The 21835-nt window shown below is 37.0% G+C and overlaps 3 protein-coding genes across 5 annotated transcripts; all 3 read left to right on the top strand.

Annotated features, from left to right (window-relative positions):
• Positions 1-4801: 4801 nt before the first annotated feature.
• LOC137939374 (putative disease resistance protein RGA3) lies at positions 4802-8032 on the top strand. Of its 3 annotated transcripts, none has more exons than XR_011109940.1 (3): positions 4802-7488; positions 7584-7648; positions 8023-8032. XR_011109940.1 is itself a non-coding variant. In XM_068784642.1 (2 exons), the coding sequence occupies exon 1, from the start codon at positions 4853-4855 to the stop codon at positions 7454-7456; it is 2604 nt and encodes an 867-aa protein (XP_068640743.1). In that variant the 5' UTR covers positions 4802-4852; the 3' UTR covers positions 7457-7488; positions 7584-7882. The 3 variants fall into 3 exon arrangements, 1 of the variants encoding a protein (XP_068640743.1); XR_011109939.1 differs by lacking the exon at positions 8023-8032 and adding an exon at positions 7770-7882; XM_068784642.1 differs by lacking the exon at positions 8023-8032 and having other exon boundaries at positions 7584-7882.
• A 2372-nt stretch (positions 8033-10404) lies between these two features.
• Positions 10405-13000, top strand: LOC137938581 (disease resistance protein RGA2-like). The gene is made up of 2 exons (XM_068783530.1): positions 10405-12397; positions 12543-13000. Exons 1-2 carry the CDS (start codon positions 10405-10407, stop codon positions 12998-13000), a joined length of 2451 nt encoding a protein of 816 aa, XP_068639631.1.
• Positions 13001-13448: 448 nt separating this feature from the next.
• LOC137938580 (putative disease resistance protein RGA3) lies at positions 13449-16657 on the top strand. Its single transcript, XM_068783529.1, has 2 exons — positions 13449-15839; positions 15945-16657. The coding sequence occupies exons 1-2, from the start codon at positions 13766-13768 to the stop codon at positions 16655-16657; spliced, it is 2787 nt and encodes a 928-aa protein (XP_068639630.1). The 5' UTR covers positions 13449-13765.
• The last annotated feature ends 5178 nt before the right edge of the window (positions 16658-21835 follow it).

Here is a 21835-nt window from a genome sequence, read left to right as displayed (position 1 = left end):
CAGATCTAACAAATCCACGTGGTTGTTCCATATAAATCTTCTCATCCAAATTTCCATTTAGAAAAGCAGTTTTAACATCCATTTGGAACAACTCATAGTCATAATATGCTACCAATGCCAGGAGAGCTCGAATAGACTGTATTCTTGCAACGGAAGAGAATGTTTCATCATAATCAATCCCGTATTGTTGAGTAAAACCCTTGGCAACAAGACGAGCTTTGAATCTTTCAACTTTACCTTCAACATTTCTCTTCCTTGTAAAAATCCACTTGCACTTAATGGGCTTAACCGATGTAGGAGGATCAACAAGTTTCCAAACTTCATTTTTATACATAGAGTCCATCTCTTCTTCCATTGCCGACTTCCACTTGTCGGAATCCACATCAAGGAGTGCTTCCTCGTAAGTGTCAGGATCAGTAACATCTTCATTCAACCTTGTTCTTTCATAAGTTTCTCCAGCATAGGTATAAAAATCTGAAGATGATAAGAGTTGACTAGGTTTTCTTTCTCTAGTCCCTCTTCGCATATCCATTTGGGTAGAATTCTCTATATTAGAAGGAGATTCAGAAGAAGACATTTCAACACATTCTTCCAAGTGAGACTTCATACCTAAATCTTCATCACAATCAAATCTATCCTCAATGAATTTTACATGTCTACTTTCAATAATCACCTTCTCCTTAGGATCATATAACCTATATCCTTTCGAATGTTCAGAGTACCCAACGAATAAACATCTTCGAGTCTTAGCCTTCAATTTGTCCTTAGGATTAAGTTTTAAAACATGAGCAACACATCCCCATACTTTAAAATGGTTAAGACTAGGAGTTTTGCCTGACCATACCTCATAAGGTGTTTTCTCAACCGACTTGGAAGGCACTCTATTTGATATATAGGTAGCTATCAATAATGCTTCGCCCCAAAAGGATATTGGCAAATTTGCAAGTGCCATCATAGATCTTACCATTTCTAGTAAGGTTCGATTTCTCCTTTCAGCAATACCATTCTGTTCAGGTGTATAAGGCATGCTAAACATATGGATAATCCCGTTTGACTTGCAAAATTCAGAGAATAACTCCGAACAATACTGTCCACCTCTGTCGGTGTGCAATGTTTTGATCTTCTTTCCTGTGGCATTTTCTACCTCCAATTTGAAGGTTTTGAAATAATCTAAGGCCTCATTTTTTCTATGCAGTAAATATACTCTTCCATATCTTGAGAAATCATCTATAAATGTGATAAAATACGAATGACCATTACGAGTATTCACATTCATAGGTCCACATATATCAGAATGAATAATATCCAAAACATGAGAACTTCTTGAGCCTTTGGATGGAAAGGGTATCTTTGTCATTTCCCCATATATACAACACTCACAAATAGGAAAATCATTATGTGAAAGATTTTTCAATAATCCTTGTGTCACAAGTTTTGTAATTCTATCCTTGTTTATATGCCCTAGTCGTAAATGCCACAAATACAATTCATTTTCTTTAATATCCAAAGAAGTAGAAACATTGAACACCATATTTCCACTAAGTTGCAATTGATATAGACCAGAATTTAGAAAACCTCTCAAAATAACTTTATCATCTTGTAACATAAGAAACTTTCCATTTCCAAAGTAAAATGTAAATCCAAGTTTCTCAAGACAAGATACAGATAATAGACTTCTTCTCATAGAAGGAGCATAAAGACAATCTTCTAAATCAAAAAACTTATTATCAACAAGCTTTAGCCGGTAAGTTCCCACGCCTTCCACAATGGCCTTTTCATCATTTCCCATGTAAATAAAGCTTGTTTTGTCCTCAATCTTTCTTAGCTCCTTGAAACCCTGCAACTCATTCGATACATGAACAGTTACACCAGAATCAGCCCACCAACTAAAAGGCTTGATATAAATAGTACAAGTTTCAAGAGATAAGGACTCACTGGTGTTCTCCTGTTGCCCTTCTTGCATGGTTTTCAAAGCCCTACAATACTTCTTTATATGTCCTGGCTTATTACAGAAGAAGCAAACACGTTGATTTGCATGTACTTCAACCCTTTGTTGATTGACCTTTTTGTCCTTGAAGTTTTGAAATCGAAAGTTCTTTCCCTTCTTCTTAAAATTCTTTTTCTTCGGCTTCAAAACTACGTTAGCACTAGGTGAAGGTTTATCTAACTCAATACTTGGATTGAGTCTTTCGGACTGGTGGTCGATCATATTAACCAAATCAAATATAGTCCACTTTGTCTTGGACAAAGAATAAAAGTCTTGAATATATTTGAGAGATTTGGGTAAAGAGTTGATAATGGTGACCACTTTAGTTTCTTCATCCATTGGTCTACCATGATATTGTAACTCATCTGCCATGGCAAGCATGTCATTTACATGTTTTCTCACATCAGAATTTTCTTCCCATTTGGCACAAGTGAACTTTTGCCATAAGTTATTGATGTGAGTAGACGACTTTTTACCATATTTAGCCTCAATCTGGTCGAGAATCTCTTTTGTAGTGGGGACATGAAAATAAGTCATCAAGAGAGTCTCACTTAGAGCCCCAAGAATATGTGACCTAGAAATTTCATTAGCATTATCCCATTCCTTGAATTTTCTAAGGTCCTTCTTATACTGTTTCAGATTATCAGGGTAGTTTATTCGGGAAGGTCTTTGAGGAGGAGTATCCACTTTGATAATCTTATCAAACCTATAGCCTCGTAGCATTAAGTCAACCCGTTGTGACCAGTTCACATAATTAGTCCCATCAAGTACATTTTTCTTTAGGGACTCAGCAAAATTATGTCCACTACTGGATATTCCTGTCATCCAGAAAATATTTCAATATTTGGGAGAACATACATAATTATAGAATTATTTCAACCATCTAGTACTCCCATTTACCCTTTGGGGATTCATGAGAGTTACTAGGCAAATCATTCCACACATGATAAACAACCAACAATCACAAACCAACAAACAAACAAATAAATTAATTCATACTTACCCTTTGGGGATTCATATGAATTAATTTACAACATACTAATCTAATTATACAATTCGCATTACCCTTTGGGGATTTTGCTAATCATATAATAAAATTAATATAACTCATAAAACAAATTATACTCAAAATAAACACACATAAAATTAATTTAATTTATACAAAATGCATTACCCTTTGGGGATTTTGCAAATTATATAATTAAGTTAATTTTCACATACAAATACATAAATATATAACAAGGCATGCAATAAAACTAATTATAAATACTTCAAATAGCCAAATAATATGGAAATCCTATTCAAAATACAATTCTGGGTAATAATAAACCTTGAAAACACATTCTGGTTCATTATATTAGTAAAAATACGGTTTGGTTCATGGTTCTGGGTCATCACCGACCCGGACCGCACAAGCCTGCACCAGCAGGCCCGTGGCCAGCAGCCCGCGCACAGTAGCCCGCGCAGCAGGCCCGCCTGCGGCGCCAGAACCCAATAAACCTAGATTAGGCTTATTTTCATTCACTAATAAATAGCCAAAAAATCAAAACAAATTATGGAAAAATATAGAAACCTATAATCTATCTCTATGATACCAGCAGAGGCATTAATCACTTGTATTTGTTAGACTTGATGTCTAATAATAATATAAACATCATAGAAAATAGATATTAAATCCTCCATAATTTCATTATCAAGAAAACCATACATATATCATAGAATTGAAATAAGAAGAATAAAGAGAGCGTACCTTTCATCTTGAAGAATATAAACAGAACTTGAAGTGCACAAGATAATCTTTTATACTTCGTTTACAAGTGATAAGCTTGCTCCCGTTCAGCTAGACTGGGTGTGCAAATAGCCTTAGCCTCACTTGTAAGACCATGGAGGAATTTATAGATCTCCAAAGGGTGTGGCACTTATGACTATTCATAAGGATACATCCCCTTAGGAGAGATACATCCCCTTAGGAGAGATACATCCTCTAAGGAAAGATACATCCCCTCAAGAGAGATACATCTCCTTATGCCCAAGGGATGTGTCCAGTCAATGCACCCAATGAATCTACCTCAATAGGGGGATGTGCTGGCCATTATTCCCTATACTGAATATCTAATGACAACATCTAGAAGTGGGCCCCACGCCTCTAATATCATGGTAATTTTATTTTATAAATTATCTATTTGAAACCATAATGCTAACAGAGGGGGGAATGAGAGACGGAGACGAAGACTAAGAGCCTAGTACGTATACGAAAAGAAAAAAACAGTATGAAATTATATGTAACCATTTAACATAAATAAGAAGCAAAAACAGTCAAGCAGTTTTCCCCATCAAACCTCTGGATTATTTCAGTCTAATTTGACAGGACTTTCCATCACCATAAGTCACTGAATTGTTTTTTAATAAAATTTAAAAAATCTTGTGTCTTGTCTTTTCCAAAAGAAAACCAAAACTTGTTACGCTTTTCCCATGTGAACAGGATCTTGTGTTTAAATAAAACTGGACCGTTTTTCTCTTATGTGAGGGTGACAACAAATATTTCAATCCTAAATGCAGATACAGAAAACAAATGGATTGAATTAGTTGGCAAGCATTCAATTCCCATCCGGTCAAAAGCAAGACAGTAATTGCACAAGCAAAAAAACAGTATGAAATATTATCCTGTTTTTAAAGAAAAAGAAAAAATGAATTGTTAACTTTGGTGGAGATCAGAGAGATAAGAGAGAGAATCCATTCCTTCCCTCAGCGTATTTATAAAAAAGCAGTGTTACGGTATGCCACCACCGTTTCCCAACCCTCCTTCCACGGCGGAGTAAGGAGTCCCTCTTGCTACCAGTATCGGTTCTATTTGGAAGGTCATTGATGGCTGAGATAGTTTTGTCACCTCTCCTTCACAGAGTAATTGGTTCCATAGGATCTGCACTCGTCCAAGAGATCAGGGTAGTTTGGGGAGTTGAAGAGGAACTCCAGAGACTTTCCAACACCCTTTCAGCCATCAATTCTTTGATGGCAGATGCTGAAGAGAAGCAACTGGAATCTAATACTATGAGAGATTGGCTTAGGAAGCTCAAAGATGTAGTGTACGATGCGGAAAATGTTGTTGATGATTTCAATTTACGAGCACTACAAGCACAACAAGTTGGGGATGTTGTTGAATCAAAAAAGAGAAAAGAGGTACATAACCTTTGCTTTTGCTTTTCTCTAAAGAAAATTGCATTTCGGCATGAAATAGGGAAAATGATACAAGATATAAGGAAGAGACTAGATGAGATTGCAAAGGATCACGCCCAGTTTCATCTCTCGGAGATGAGTGTGGCTAGACCCATCCAAATCAGACAAGGGCCATTTACAAGCCCCTTGATAGATCCATCTACTGTTGTAGGGAGGGAAGAGGAGAAAGATAAATTAATAGAACAACTGCTGATGTCAAACGAATCAATTAGTGAAAAACTTTTCTCAGTTATTCCTATAGTTGGTTTAGGAGGGCTTGGCAAGACCACTTTTGCTCGACTTGTTTATAATAACGAGACGGTAAAGCAACACTTTGAAGTAAAAGGATGGGTGTGTGCATCTGACAGGTTTGAGGGAAGGAGGGTTACAAAAGAAATTGTAGAGTCAATAACTGGAAAGAAATGTGATGTAATACAACCTGAAAATTGCCTCAAGAACTTGATAGAAGGGAAGAAATTTTTGATTGTGATAGATGATGTATGGGAAGATGCTCTCAATTACTGGGATGTTTTTCGCATACCATTTACATATGGAGACAAGGGAAGCAAACTAATAGTTACAACCAGGAGTAAAAAAATTTCTTTAGTTATGGGCACATCTGATCCCTTTCATTTGGTGGGCTTACCAGATGAAGATTGTTTCAAATTATTCTTGAGGAAGGCATTTGTGAATGGCGATGAGGAGAGATACCCAAACTTGGTTGACATTGGAAAAAGGATAGTGAAGAAATGTGGAGGGGTCCCTTTGGCTATAAATACACTAGGTGGTCTTCTCACATTTACAAGAAATGAAAATGAGTGGGATGGTGTTCTTGAGAGTTCCTTTTGGAAGTTGCCTCAAAATGAGGATAGTATTTTACCTGCCCTCAAATTGAGCTACCATCACCTGCCACCAAAGGTGAAGCCATGCTTTGCATTTTGTTCTATATTTCCAAAAGATTGGACATTTGATAAGAATAAGTTAATTAGAATGTGGATGGCACTAGGGTACATACAACCAGATGGATGGAGAGAAGAAGAAGTTGTAGGGGATGAATACTTCAACGATTTACTGATGATTTCCTTCTTTTCTCGTCACCCTACATTTTATTTTGTATTCACCATGCATGATTTAGTCCATGACTTGGCAGAATCATTGGCAAAAGAAGAGTGCATCAGATTGCATGACGACAAGTTGGATCTAATTCCTGAAAAGAACAATATCCCTCAAAGAGCTCGTCATGCATCTTTGACTTTGAGTCGGAATGCAGAAAAAGTAAGCTTTGATGATATAAAAAGTTTGAGGCGCCTGCGTACCTTTGTAGCCCTAACTAGTATATATCGTGTTGACAATAATTTTGTTGAGTCTAACTGGATTAATACTATAGCAGAACTCAAATTTTTGCACGTAATGTGGTTGAGAAATGGCATGATACATAGGTTGCCTAATGTTATTGGTTGTTTTCCGCTATTACGGTACCTTGATCTTTCAGGCAGTGAAATTGAAGAATTGCCAGATTCAATTTGCAGTCTTTCGTATCTCCAAGCATTAGACCTGACAGATTGTCGCATGTTGAATAAGTTGCCTGATAACACAACCACCCTCACTAACCTAAGGTACCTCGATATATCCGGTTGCCATAACCTGAATTGTATGCCTACTCATATTGGAAAACTTACAAATTTAAGAGAAATAACTCGGTTCATTGTGGGGAAGGAGGTTGGGACGAAAATAGTAGAACTCAAAGGATTGAACAATTTGAAAGGTAAACTTGTCATTAAAAGGCTTGAAAATGTAGTTGACGGGGAAGAGGCCAAGGAAGCTGGTTTGAAGAATAAGCAACTTAGGAATTTGGATTTATTTTGGACACGGGAGGAGGCACGAGATGGATCCATAGATGAAGACATGCTTGAAAACCTCCAACCTCACATCAACCTGGAAATATTAGGTTTGTGGAATTATCAGGGCACTTATCTACCAAGTTGGCTGTCAAATCTACCTTCTCTCAAGCAGTTGTATCTAAATGGTTGTAGTGATCTAGCATCTTTGCCTGAGGATTTGGAGAGACTCGGCTCTCTTGAACTTTTGCGGTTGATCAAATGTTATAAAATATCATCTCTACCAAGGTGTGGGCTGCCCAAGTCTTTGGAGTCACTTGCTATCTATGATTCGCCCTTGTTGAAGGAAAGTTGCAAAAGAATATCTGGAAGTGATTGGGCCAAGATAGCACATATCCCAGAGATTGTTATTCCCTAGCATTTCAACTTTCAATGAAAAACATTTGAGAGGTAACTTTTTGATAGTCTTTTCTCTACATTGATATCTAGAGTTATTTTCACCTACATATACTACTAAGAAGCTAAATAATACTAAACCATTTCAGAATTTTCAGTTTAATGGAATCTTACACGGTTGAAGGAAACTCCTAACAAAGGTATCAATATAAAGGTATGCAATAGCAAGTTCTCTTCCTTCAGAAATTTAGCTTATTTGTTACATGCTAACAGAGCAAGGTGAGAACTCCTCTTTCTTTTCTTTTCTTTTTTTATGTTTTTATTTTAATTTTCAGGGTATGTAATAATGAATTTGGATCAATTTTTCGTCTACTCGACCACATATAGGAGAGGACCAACTACTCATAATTGGTTAAGGTTTTCTCTAATGTGAACCTCATGTATCTTGTTCTTGTTGTGTATGTATCATATTTAAAAGTTTTTTTAGTTTGTATTTGTGTTCGTACTATAGAAAGAGGAAATGTGATGTTATTTCTATGTTATGATATTTATGGTATGTGAGGTGACAAGAAGTATTTCTTCCTGTAGTAGGTAAGAGGGTAGTGAGTAAAACAAATGGGTGGCTGGCATTGGCATTGGCTGATGCATTCATGGGGAAGATGTCCGTTCTTGCTTCTTAATTGGGTATAATAATTGGAAGCAGAAAAGTAAAACCTGTCATTTCTTTTTCATACTCAAGAAAGGTAGGATGATTGCAAGCTCAAAAGCTACTTGTGTAATTTCTGATTTTACATTACTTTGGAGCTATGTTTTTACAAAGGATAGCCAAAGACTTCAAATAAGTGGGATTAAACTGAACTAGTAAAATCAGAAGCTTCAGTAGTACTGGTTTTTGTCGCATTGAAGCTCAATATTCAGTTATACATGCTGTATGTTATAGATCACACCTGAATGAAGCAAAGAAATATTTCTGTTTCCACAAGTAATTAGTTGCAATTCTCAACATCTAATGATTTATTCTTTTGTATGAAATGAAACTGACCACATGAAGGCAACAAAAGATGCCATGCATTTCATCTATGGAGAGAAAATGGATTATATTCTTTTCCAATCTCAAGAAACTGTAAAGAATGTATTCTTTTGAAGTTCAGTGATTCCTCTGTTATACATCCATTTGATTTCTTGTTTTTGTGTTGGAGGGTTTTGGTGGTCTTGTAAAAAAGCATAGAAAACATCAGAAAGGTTACTGAAAATTGTTCATGAACTTGAAAAATTTAGCTGAAGAGAAAAAGAAAAAATTGGGATCTGCCAAAAGTTTTTCTCTCTTTCACCTTTATAAAGCCGAAAGAGTGAAGCTTACTCTTATGCTTAAGTGTTGAAGATAAAAAAAACGAATTGATTTGTTCCATGAGCATATAAAAGCTCTCTTTCAGTTTTCCTCATGGCACAGCCGCCTTCCATTTCCCTTCCACAAAGTAAAGGAGCCCTTGTTGCTACAAACGGTATTTCTGTTTGAAAGGTAAGTGAGGGGTGAAATAGTTTTATCATCTCTCCTTGAGAAAGCCATCAGTACCATAGGGTCTGCGCTTGCCAAAGAGATAAGAGTAGTTTGGGGAAAAGTAATGGGTGAAATAGTTTTATCATCTCTCCTTGAGAAAGTCATCAGTACCGTAGGGTCCGTGCTTGCCAAAGAGATAAAGAGTAGTTTGGGGAAAGTGATGGGCGAAATAATTTTATCATATCTGCTTGAGAAAGTCATCAGTACCATAGGGTCAGTGCACCCTTTATCATATCTCCTATGCTCAAAATCTGACATATATGAGCTAGTTTAAACGATTGAATGTTAGTTGTAGTAAGAAAACAAGAATGTCATCCTTGAGAACAAGGCTGCTATTAAAGGGAAGGTGAAATGAAGGGCCATGTCATGCTTGTTGGTGGATCCATTATCTGTAACTATTCAACATAAATAAAAAGCAAAAAGTAAAGCATCAGGTCAAACAGTTTTTCGTACCAAACCTCTGGATTTCATCCAAATTATCCCGACTTCCCATCACCTTCTCCCTTGTGTCTCTCCTTCTTAATTTGGGAGAGACGAGGGCTGAGAATGAGACAGAGGCATGATGATCTTTTCGTTTTTGGTCGTATCAATGTCACTGTGGAAGAGGCAAGGAGAAAAAGGGGGGAAAAGCAAAAGTATCCAATATTTGAATAACGAAAGTGATCCGGTGAGTAGTTAAAAAACCATGGCTGTAATAGGTTTAAGTGAATCATTTAAAATAAATAATAAAATATAAAATCACAATAATAACCGATTAATTAACAAAAATAATTGTAACTTAAGTAAGCAACTTATTTGAGCCACAATGCACAGGAGATCATCGATCTACAATCAGCTTGGCGAAGAGTTGTTTGTCTTGCTATTTACTCTGGTATTAGCACACCTGGAAAGGGTTGAACAATCAAGTTTCTGGTTTCAACACAAGGGCAGCTAGTTGAAGGGAGGAGGTGCATTAGAGGTGTCTGTTTCTACCTTAATAATGGGAGCTCTCAGAACCTGGATATTTTGAGCTTGTTTCCTTCTATTATTCTTCGGTTCAATGCTATCATTTGCGTTCATTAAAGCAAGACTCAAAGCGAAGGAAAAGTAGGATTTGAAATCATTGCCCTCTCAAAAGCAAGACTTGTTGGAGACCGATGATCCACGACGCCTCCATGAAAAACAAAAAAAAAAATTTATTTTCCAAAAGGAACGAGTAAACATAAGAAGCACGTCACATCTCACTAAAGAAAAAAGAATTATTTACTTTGGCGGGGAGATCAGAGGGAATCCTCGTTCTTTCCCTGAGCATACGTTTAAAAGCAGTGTTTCAGTATCCCCATGCTACCACCACCGTTTCCCAACCCTCCTTACTCCGAGTAAGTCGGGAGTCCCTCTTGCTACCATTATCGGTTCTATTTGGAAGGTCATTGATGGCTGAGATAGTTTTGTCACCTCTCCTTGACAGAGTAATCAGTTCCATAGGATCTGCACTCGTCCAAGAGATCAGAGTAGTTTGGGGAGTTGAAGAGGAACTCCAGAGACTTTCCAGCACGCTCTCAGCCATCAATTCTTTGATGGCAGATGCTGAAGAGAAACAATTGGAATCTAATACTATGAGAGATTGGCTCAGGAAGCTCAAAGACGTAGTGTACGATGCGGAAAATGTTATTGATGATTTCAATTTAGAAGCACTACAAGCACAACAAGCTGGGGATGTTGTTGAATCAAAAAAGAGAAAAGAGGTACATAACCTTTGCCTTTGTTTTTCTCTAAAGAAAGTTGCATTTCGGCATGAAATAGGGTATAGGATACAAGATATAAGGAAGAGACTAGATGAGATTGCTAAGGAACGCGCCCAGTTTCATCTCTTAGAGATGAGTGTGGCTAAACCCATCCAAATCAGAGAAGGGCCATATACAAGCCCCTTGGTAGATCAAACTACAGTTATAGGGAGGGACAAGGAGAAAGAAAAACTAATAAAAGAACTGTTGATGTCAAACGAATCAATTAGTGAAAAACATTTCTCAGTTATTCCTATAGTTGGTTTAGGAGGGCTTGGTAAGACCACTTTTGCTCGACTTGTTTATAATAATGAGGAGGTAAAGCAACACTTCGAAGTAAAAGGATGGGTGTGTGCATCTGACAGGTTCGAGGGAAGGAGGGTTACAAAAGAAATTGTAGAGTCAATAGCTGGAAAGAAATGTGATGTAATACACCCTGAAAATTGCCTCAAGAACTTGATAGAAGGGAAGAAATTTTTTATTGTGATAGATGATGTATGGGATGATTCGCATAAATATTGGGATGATTTTCGCATACCATTTACATACGGAGACAAGGGAAGCAAACTAATAGTTACAACCAGGAGTAAAAAAGTTTCTTCACTTATGGGCACATATGATCCCTTTCATTTGGTGGGCTTCCCAGATGAAGATTGTTTCAAATTATTCTTGAGGAAGGCATTTGTGAATGGCGACGAGGAGAGATACCCAAACTTGGTTGGCATTGGAAAAAGGATAGTGAAGAAATGCGGAGGGGTCCCTTTGGCTATAAATACACTAGGTGGCCTTCTCACATTTACAAGAAATGAAAATGAGTGGGATGGTGTTCTTGAGAGTTCCTTTTGGAAGTTGCCTCAAAATGAGAATAGTATTTTACCTGCCCTCAGATTGAGCTACCATCACTTGCCACCAAAGGTGAAGCCATGCTTTGCATTTTGTTCTTTATTTCCAAAAGATTGGATATTTTATAAGAATAAGTTAATTAGAATGTGGATGGCACTAAGGTACATACAACCAGATGGATGGAGAGAAGAAGAAGATATAGGGGATGAATACTTCAATGATTTACTTATGATTTCCTGCTTTTCTCATGATCCTAAAAATGGGTACACCATGCATGATCTAGTCCATGACTTGGCAGAATCATTGGCAAAAGAAGAGTGTATCAGATTGCATGACGGCAAGTTGGATCCAAATCTTGAAAAGAACATTATCCCTCAAAGAGCTCGTCATGCATCTTGGATTTGGAGTGGGAAGGTAGAAACAGTAAGCTTTGATGATATTAAAAGTTTGAGGCACTTGCGTACCATTGTAGCCCTAACTAATATAAGGGGTGTTCTTGATTTTTCTATTGAGTTTGATTGGATTAATACTATAGCAGAGTTCAAATTTTTGAACGTTATGTGGATGAACAAAACCAATATGAGTAGACTGCCCAATGTTGTTGGTTGTTTGCAGCAATTACGGTACCTTGATCTTTCAAACAGTAGCATTGAAGAATTGCCAGATTCAATTTGCAGTCTTTCATATCTCCAAACATTAAACCTAGAATACTGTTTCAACTTGAGGAAGTTGACTAATAACATAGCCACCCTCACTAACCTAAGGCACCTCATTATGACCCTTTCCCATGGCGTGACTTGTATGCCTACAGATTGGAAAACTTACAAATTTAAGAGAATTAACTTTCTTTATTGTGGGGAATGAGGTTGGGAAAAAAATAGTAGAACTCAAAGGATTGAATAGTTTGAAAGGTTCACTTTCCATTAATGGGCTTGAAAATGTAGTTGACAGGGAAGAGGCCAAGGAAGCTGGTTTGAACAATAAACAACTTAGGGAGTTGAAATTAGCGTGGACACAAAAGGAGGCACAAGATGGATCCATAGATAAAGACGTGCTTGAAAACCTCGAACCTCACATCAACTTGGAAGTATTAAGGTTGATTAGTTATCAGGGCATTTATCTACCAAGTTGGTTGTCGAATTTACTCTCTCTCAAGATGTTGCATCTGGAATATTGTCGGGAACTAGCATCCCTGCCAGAGGATTTGGAGAAACTTGGGTCTCTTGATTATTTGCGGTTGAGGACTTGTCCTAAAATATCATCCCTACCAAAGTATGGGTTGCCCAAGTCTTTAAAGTTACTTGAGATAAAAAAATGCCCCATGTTGAAGGAAAGATGCGACAGTATAAATGGAAGAGATTGGGCCAAGATAGTTCATATCCCAGATATTCGTATTCTCTAGCATTTCAACTTTCAATGAAAAACATTTGAGAGGTAACTTTTTTACGGTCTTTTCTCTATATTGATATCTAGAGTAATTTTTACCTATATATACTACTAAGGAGCCTAATAATACTAAACCAGTTCAAAATTTTCAGTTTAAAGGATTCTAACATAGGGAAAATGAAAATAGGGAAAAGAGTATTTGCAATCCTTCTGGTTTTTTTGCTGTATCCGGCAGCTCAAGTTAGTTCACATTTTTCATTATCTGTAACTAACAGCACCCAATATAGTTTCCAACACAACCGAAGGCACGAACTTCACAATAATATTGGACTCGTACAACACGACCAAAATTAAAAAATCAAAACAAAGGATATGAAAAATGCTGGGTGGCATTGTCATGGACCTGACATTTCTTTTCCCACTAACCTTTTGTCACTGTGGAAGAGACAATGAGAAAGGGGAAAAAAGCAAAAGTATTCGATGTCTGGCCCGCTTTATAAACGTCTCCACCTTGACTCGACCAATGATGCTAAATTAGATCTCGTGATGCACGACGCCTCCATGAAACGTTTAAAAAAAAAAAAAAATCATTAAAAAAAAAAAAAACGAATTATTTACTTTGGCGGCGAGATGAGAGAGAATCCTCATTCCTTCCGTGAGCATACGTTTAAAAGCAGTGTTTCAGTATTCTCATTGCTACCACCACCGTTTCCCAACCTTCCTTCCACGGAGTAAGGAGTCCCTCTTGCTACCAGTATCGGTTCTATTTGGAACGTCATTGATGGCTGAGATAGTTTTGTCACCTCTCCTTGACAGAGTAATCGGTTCCATTGGATCTGCACTCGGCGAAGAGATCGAAGTAGTTTGGGGAGTTGAAGAGGAACTCCGGAGACTTTCCAGCACGCTTTCAGCCATCAATTCTTTGATGGCAGATGCAGAAGAGAAGCAACTGCACTCTTATACTATGAGAGATTGGCTCGGGAAGCTCAAAGAAGTAGTGTACGATGTCGAAGATGTGGTTGATGATTTCAATGTACAAACACCACAAGCAAAACAAGCTGGGGATGCGGTTGAATCAAACTTGAGAAAAAGGGTACGTAACAGTTTGCTTTCTTTGAAAAATAAAGTTCCATTTCGACATGAAATAGGGAAAATGATACAAGATATAAGGAAGAGACTAGATGAGATTGCAAAGGAACGTGCCCAGTTTCATCTCTCGGAGATGAGTGTGGCCAGACCCATCCAAATCAGAGCAGAGCCATATACAAGCCCCTTGATAGATCCATCTACAGTTATAGGGAGGGAAAAGGAGAAAGATGAACTAATAAAAGAAATGTTGATGTCAAACGAATCAATTAGTGAAAAACATTTCTCAGTTATTCCTGTAGTTGGTTTAGGAGGACTTGGCAAGACCACTTTTGCTCGACTTGTTTATAATAACGAGGAGGTAAAGCAACACTTTGAAGTAAAAGGAAGGGTGTGTCCATCTGACAGGTTTGAGGGAAGGAGGGTTATAAAAGAAATTGTAGAGTCAATAACTGAAATGAAATGTGATGCAATATACCCTGAAAATATCCTCAAGAACTATATAGAAGGGAAGAGATTTTTGATTGTGATAGATGATGTATGGGAAGATGCTCTCGATTGCTGGGATGTTTTACGCATACCATTTATATGCGGAAACCAAGGAAGTAAACTAATAGTTACAACCAGGAGTGAAAGAGTTGCTTTTGTTATGGGCAAATCTGCCCTCTTTCGTTTGGAGGGCTTACTAGATGAAGATTGTCTCAAAATGTTCTTGAGGAAGGCATTTATGACTGGCGATGAGGAGAATCACCAAAACTTGGTTGACATTGGAAAAAGCATAGTGAAAAAATGTGGAGGGGTCCCTTTGGCTATAAATACACTAGGCGGCCTTCTCACATTTAAAAGAAATGAGAGTGATTGGAATGGTGTTCTTGAGAGTTCCTTTTGGAAGTTGCCTCAAAAAGAGAATAGTATTTTACCTGTCCTCAGATTGAGCTACCATCACCTGCCACCAAAGGCGAAGCAATGCTTTGCATTTTGTTCAATATTTCCAAAAGATTGGCCAATTAATAAGAATGAGTTAATTAGAATGTGGATGGCACTAGGGTACATACAACCAGATGAATGGAGAGAAGCAGAAGTTGCAGCGGGTGAATACTTTAATGATTTATTGATGATTTCCTTCTTTTCTCATGACCCTGAATACGAAAATTGTTTCACCATGCATGATTTAGTCTATGACTTGGCAGAATCATTGGGAAAAGAAGAGTGCATCACATTGGATGACGACAAGTTGGATCTAATTCCTGAAAAGAACAATATCCCTCAAAGAGCTCGTCATGTATCTCTTTTTTTGAGTGAGAATGTAGAAAAAGTAAGCTTTGATATTATAAAAAGTTTGAGGCGCTTGCGTACCTTTGTAGACCTAACTCATTATGCTATTAATTCCGTTGAGTTGAATGGGATGGATACCATAGAAGAACTCAAATTTTTGCGCATAATGTGTTTGGGAAATGGCATGTTACATGGGTTGCTTAATGTTATTGGTTGTTTCCCGCTATTACGGTACCTTGATATTTCATACAGTTATATTGAAGAATTGCCAGATTCAATTTGCAGTCTTTCAAATCTCCAAACATTAAAACTAGAAGGTTGTCCCAATTTGAAGAAGTTGCCTAATGTTATTGGTTGTTTCCCGCAATTACGCTGCTTTGATCTTACCTACTGTCATATTGAAGAATTGCCAGATTCATTTTGCAGTCTTTCAAATCTCCAAACATTAAACCTACGAGATTGTTTGAAGTTGACGAAGTTGCCTAATATTATTGGTTGTTTCCCGCAATTACGCTACCTTGATCTTTCAGGCAGTAAAATTGAAGAATTGCCAAATTCAATTTGGAGTCTTTCAAATCTCTAAACATTAAACCTAAAAGGTTGTTGCATGTTGAAGAAGTTGCTTAATAACCCAGCCACCTTCAAGAACCTAAGGTACCTCAATTTATTCGATTGTGATAGGTTGACTTATATGCCTACTCATATTGGAAAACTTACAAATTTAATAGAATTAACTCGATTTATTGTGGGGAAGGAGGTTGGGACGAAAATAGTAGAACTCAAAGGATTGAATAGTTTGAAAGGTAAACTTGTCGTTGAACGGCTTGAAAATGTAGTTGGCGGGGAAGAGGCCAAGGAAGCTAATTTGAAGAATAAACAACTTGGGAGCTTGGAATTATTTTGGACATTGGGTGAGGCACGAGATGGATCCATAGATGAAGACGTGCTTGAAAACCTCCAACCTCACTTCAACTTGGAATTATTAATGTTGCAGGATTATGAGGGCACTTATCTACCAAGTTGGCTGTCAAATCTACCTTCTCTCAAAAAGTTGTATCTGAATGGTTGTAGTGAACTAGCATCTTTGCCTGAAGATTTGGAGAAACTCGGGTCTCTTCAACATTTGTGCTTGGTCAGATGTCATAAAATATCATCCCTACCAAGGTCTGGGCTGCCAGAGTCTTTGAAGTCATTTGCTATTTATGATTCGCCCTTGTTGGAGAAAAGTTGCGAAAGAATAAATGGAAGTGATTGGGCCAAGATAGCACATATCCCAAAGATTGATATTAACTTGAATTTCATGTTTCAATGAAAAACATTTGAGAGGTAACTTTTTTATAGTCTTTTCTCTACATTGATATCTAGAGTTACTTTTACCTACATATACTACTAAGAAGCTAAATAATACTAAACCATTTCAGAATTTTCAGTTTAATGGAATCTTACATGGTTGAAGGAAACTCCTAACAAAGGTATCAATATAAAGGTATGCAATAGCAAGTTCTCTTCCCTCAGAAATTTTGCTTTTTTGTTACATGCTAACAGAGCAAGGTGAGAACTCCTCCTTCTTTCTTTTTTGTTTTTTTATTTTTTGTTTTTTTCTATCTCGTTCATAATGAGTAGACCCTTGTAATAAATTCTTTTAGGAAATTGTTAAAATTGATTAAACAATTTTTTCAGCTTTTATATTATTTGATGTCATTTGAAGTATCACATTTTTCATGTTTTTATTTTAATTTTCAGGATTTGTAATAATAAAAGGTGCATTTGGATCAATTTTTCGTCTACTCGAGCACATATAGCAGAGGACCAACTACTCATGATTGGTTGAGGTTTTCTCTAATGTGAACCTCATGTATCTTGTTCTCGTTGTGTATGTATCGTATTTCAAAGATTTTTATTTTTTATTTGTGCTTTGGTTAATTGTGTTCATACTATCGAAACAGGAAATGTAATGTTATTTTTATGTTATGACATTTATTCACTTGTAGTAAAATTTTACAAAATAATTTATGTAAAAGATGCAAGTGTTTATGTAACAAAGGTTTTGGTTGTGTTGAAATTTTGATCATCTTTATGAAATATTTACTTACCATAAATCCTATGTACATACATAGGAAAAGAAAAAAGAAAATAAAGTGGTTTGGTGGTGAGATTCCATTTGTACAAAGAAATATTAAAAAAAAAAAATTTAAATGTAAATAAAATTTTATATAATAGAACATAAAATTCAAATAAGAAAAAAATATGAACAAAAAATAAAACATAAGAAATGATCTTTAGTAAATTCAACCTATACAAAATTATATAAGAACAAAAATAAAAAAATAGGACATAGGCTTATAAAAGGTCAGATATGTAGGATGTAGATTGATTCATGTTGGTACTTAAGTTACGAGACATGAACCTTTTATGGGTTTTGAGCCATGACAAAATGGGCCTCTCTCCTTTCCATGTAAATTGCTCTCATACCTGTAGAAAATAAATTCTGGACAGGCATGAAATAGGATTTAAGATTAAAGTATAAGAGAGAAATTGGACAGTCATGACTTTAATCTGAAATTAGGAGATGGAGTAAATTCTGCATGAAACAATTTTGTTATTTTGGTGGCCTTAATCTGTATATGGTAGAGGTGTCTGTTTCTACCTTAGGGGGGGTTAGTGCACATGACTCAGGACATGATCTTCATGCGCATTACACAGTTCATGTCCTGGTGTCGTTAGGGGGCGCCGAAATTCATGTCATGTATATGAACATATATGACTCAGGAGTTCATGTCCCTAGAGTAAACGGCGGAAAGCACTTTTCGCCCGATTTTTAGAATCATCTACATGACTCTCGCGCGGGGCTGTCTCTCGGGGCTGTCTCTGCCATTGCATTCCCTGCTCCCTCTCTCGTCTCCATTCCCGCAACCCTTTCTCATTCCCGCATCCCTCTCTCATTCCCGCAACCCTCTCTCATTCTCTGCTCCTTCTCTCGTCTCCATTCCCGCAACCCTCTCTCGTCTCCGCAACCCTCTCTTGTCTCTCATTCTCTGCTCCCTCTCTCGTCTCCATTCCCGCAACCCTCTCTCATTCCCGCAGCCCTCTCTCATTCCCGCAGAGCACGGGAGGTCGAGTACTGTTGCAGAGCTTCTCGGCCTCCCTCTCTTCTCCCTCTTGGCGTACCGTCGGAGCGCCGCCTCTGTCGGCATTGCCCGCCGCCGTCGCCAGCCGTCACCTTTGCCTAGCCCGTCCCCGTCGCCATCGCCGTTGCCGTTCACTGCTGAGGAAGACGAAGATGTTTAATTTTTCCCAAGTTAGGAAAAATTAAACTATCTTCATAAAAATCATTAATTTATAATTTTTATTTATAAAATAATTATTTGTATTTATAAAATAATTATTTTATTTATTTAATATATTTATTTTACAATTACTACATTAAAATAGTGATTTAATAGTCATAATTAAAATATTATTAAAATAAATATTTGATAAATTATTTTTGGCATAATTATCCGATTGCTATAGTTACTTAAACCAATGGTTTTAAATTTTGTGATAATATATTATTAATTAATAATACATAAAATATATTATGTACAAATATATAGTGTGTTAAAGTTATGATTAGATTAATTTTTTCTCTTAAATTATTCATTTTTAGGTTAAAGTATATCATATGTTATTAATAAATTAATAACTCAACGTATTACTTTCGTTTTTGTTATTTATAATGTTATTTATTTATTATTTGTAATTAATCATGTAGGTATTTCATTGGCTCATGTAATTACCATATTAATACACAATAAAATATCTAATTCAATTAATAAATATATTAGTATATTTAATTATACATTAAATAACTTATTCGTGTAGTAATAATGGTTGTTTTACCTAATTTGGGGTTTAAGGATTATGTTGTAATTAAGTGCACTATAAAGGTTTAGAGATTCTCTTGTTTTTTATGTTTTTCTCATATTGGGGCACTAACACTGAAAACTGTTTTCCAGTGCACATGAAGTCGTCAACACTAACACCAAGTGGGAAGATAATCTTCATATACATGACTAACATGATCTTCATGTTGGACATGAAGTCGTCAACACTAACACCAAGTGGGAAGATAATCTTCATATACATGACTGACATGATCTTCATGTTGGACATGAACTCGAACTTGAAAAATCTATTTGGGGGACTAACCCCCCCTTAGAAATGGGAGCTGCCAAAACCTGGATATTTTGAGCTTGTTTCCTTCAATTCTTCTGTTCAATGCTATCATTTGAGTATATTAGATTTGGTTATTCTCTTCTTGATCCAGCATAAAACATATTATTCAAAAACGGTGATCAAATTAAAAGTTGGCCAAGACTTGGATAAAATTTGATCCTACATGAATTGAGAGTTACATGTTTTTGATCCTACATGAATTGAGAGTTACATGTTTTTGAAAGGATTACCAAGACTTGGACTAGTGGGATTGATCTGAACCAGTGGTAGATTTCAGCAGCTTCAAAAGTACTGGTTCAAAGGTTGCATCCGAAGAAAAGAAAGAAATATTTGGTGCTGGATATTATGTTAAAGGTGCAAAATGAAGTATCGAATCTACACTCCCTCCAGAATTCGGGTCTGATGGATTGTTAGAAACTAGCATCTTTGCATAAGGATTTGGGGGAACTCGGGTCTCTTAAAAGTTTGGAGGTGGCCGGATGTTATAAAATATCGTCCCTACTAAGACGTGGGTTGTCCAAGTCTTTGAAGTCACTTGAAATCATGTATTCACCCTTGTTCAACGAAAATTATATAAGAATAAGAATAAGAATAAAATAAAGGACAGAGATATTTCTTCCCTATTCTTATGTGAGGCGACAAGAGATATTTCTTCAGTAGATATGAACCAAAAACAAAAATCAAACAGCTGGATCGCTTTTCTTTTCGTGCGTGTTTTTTTCTTTGGTTTTTTTTAGCTCGGTGTAATAAATTTGATGCTTTTAATACTTTTTCGGTCTTGGCGCCTGGGACGTAAAACAAAAATGCTGGCCGGCATGGTCATGGACCTGACATTTCTTTTCCCACTAACCTTTTGCAGTGGAACTTGTTATGTCAGGATTTTTCCGTGTGAATAGAATCTTTTGTTTAAAGAAAACCAACAGCTGGCCCGCCATTATGAACCAGGAACAAAAATCAAACAACCGGACCGCTTTTCTCTTTTGTGAGTAAAACAAACGGCTGGTTGGTATTGGCAGACGCTGTCATGGGGAAGATGTCCCTTCTTTCTGGAGGCAGAATCCATTCTTTTCCGCATGCATGAAAAGCTTAGTCCCCACGAATATTAGGGGTGGCTTCGAGCCGAGTCGGTTTGCGAGCCGGCTCGGTATTGGTTCGGTTCGATTCGTCATTTTTCGAGCTCGAGCCGAGCTCGAACACCGAAATCTGCTCGTTTACCTTAACGAGCCGAGCTCGACCGAAGCTAGGTTCGGTTCGTTGGCTCGCGAGCCGGCTCGAAATGAGTCGGATCGGCATGAATCGGTACGGGATCGCGAGCGAGCAGGGGAGCGGGAGCGGGAGGGAGAGCGAGGGGGGGAAAAATTTTTCCTCCCCCCTCGTCACCGCCGACCCCTCCCATCGGTTGTTGTTGCCGCCTCTACCGCCGTCATAGCTGTTCTCCGACGTCTATACCGCCGTCGCAGCTGCTCGCCGGCCGCCTCTGTGTCCGTCCGTTCGATTTCTTCCTCTCCTCGCCGTCGCCTCTGTTTCCGTCACCGCCGATTCCGTCGCCGCCGACTCCGTCGTGGCCGTCATCTCCGACGATAAATCCTCCCTGGCGCCGTAAGCCCCTTCCCTCGGGGTCGTCTCGGCGGAAAACCAGAACAGGGGAGAAATAATCTCCCCCTTCCTCGCGAGAAGATGATCTCGCACGTGCGATTTAGCACGTGCGGGATCATAAAATAAAAAAAAAACTTTTTCCTCTGGAAAAAATTAAAAATAAATTTTATAGAAATAATTTTCTATAAACTATTAGTGTCTCATTTTTTTTAAAACACTTTTCTAATTGAAATTTTTTATTAAAAATCATATAATTTTCAAAGTAAGATTTTTTGTACCAAGATGGGGTAGAAAACTGTATAAATTTTTTTTGAATAAGTATTTAACAGTTGATGCTGTAATACTTTTAGCATGAAATAATTTTCATTGCAATTTTGTGTTTGATATTTTATTTAATTAAAAATTTATCGATAAGTATAATAATATATTAGATTGATTATTAATTTTTATTTATTTCCCTATAAGAGACAATAAAAGGTCCATTTAACTTTCCTAAGAAAATTTTAAAATATTTCTTGTAATTTTCTAATAAGTCACTAATAGTAATAAGATTTTATTTAAAGGTTTTTTTGGGAATATGTATCATAGGAAAAATATTTTTAGTTTTTCCTAGAATATAAATTTTTATCTAGGGGCACTAAGGAGGCCATAATAAATTATGGCCAAATTCAAAAAT

The sequence above is a fragment of the Aristolochia californica genome, unplaced genomic scaffold, assembly GCF_029961685.1.
Source record: "Aristolochia californica isolate CCGP_79_NKW_82.1479 unplaced genomic scaffold, dmAriCali1.0.hap1 SCAF_8, whole genome shotgun sequence".
Lineage (NCBI taxonomy): Eukaryota > Viridiplantae > Streptophyta > Magnoliopsida > Piperales > Aristolochiaceae > Aristolochia > Aristolochia californica.
Note: the sequence above shows the minus strand (reverse complement) of the source record. Positions and strands in the feature narration are given on the sequence as shown.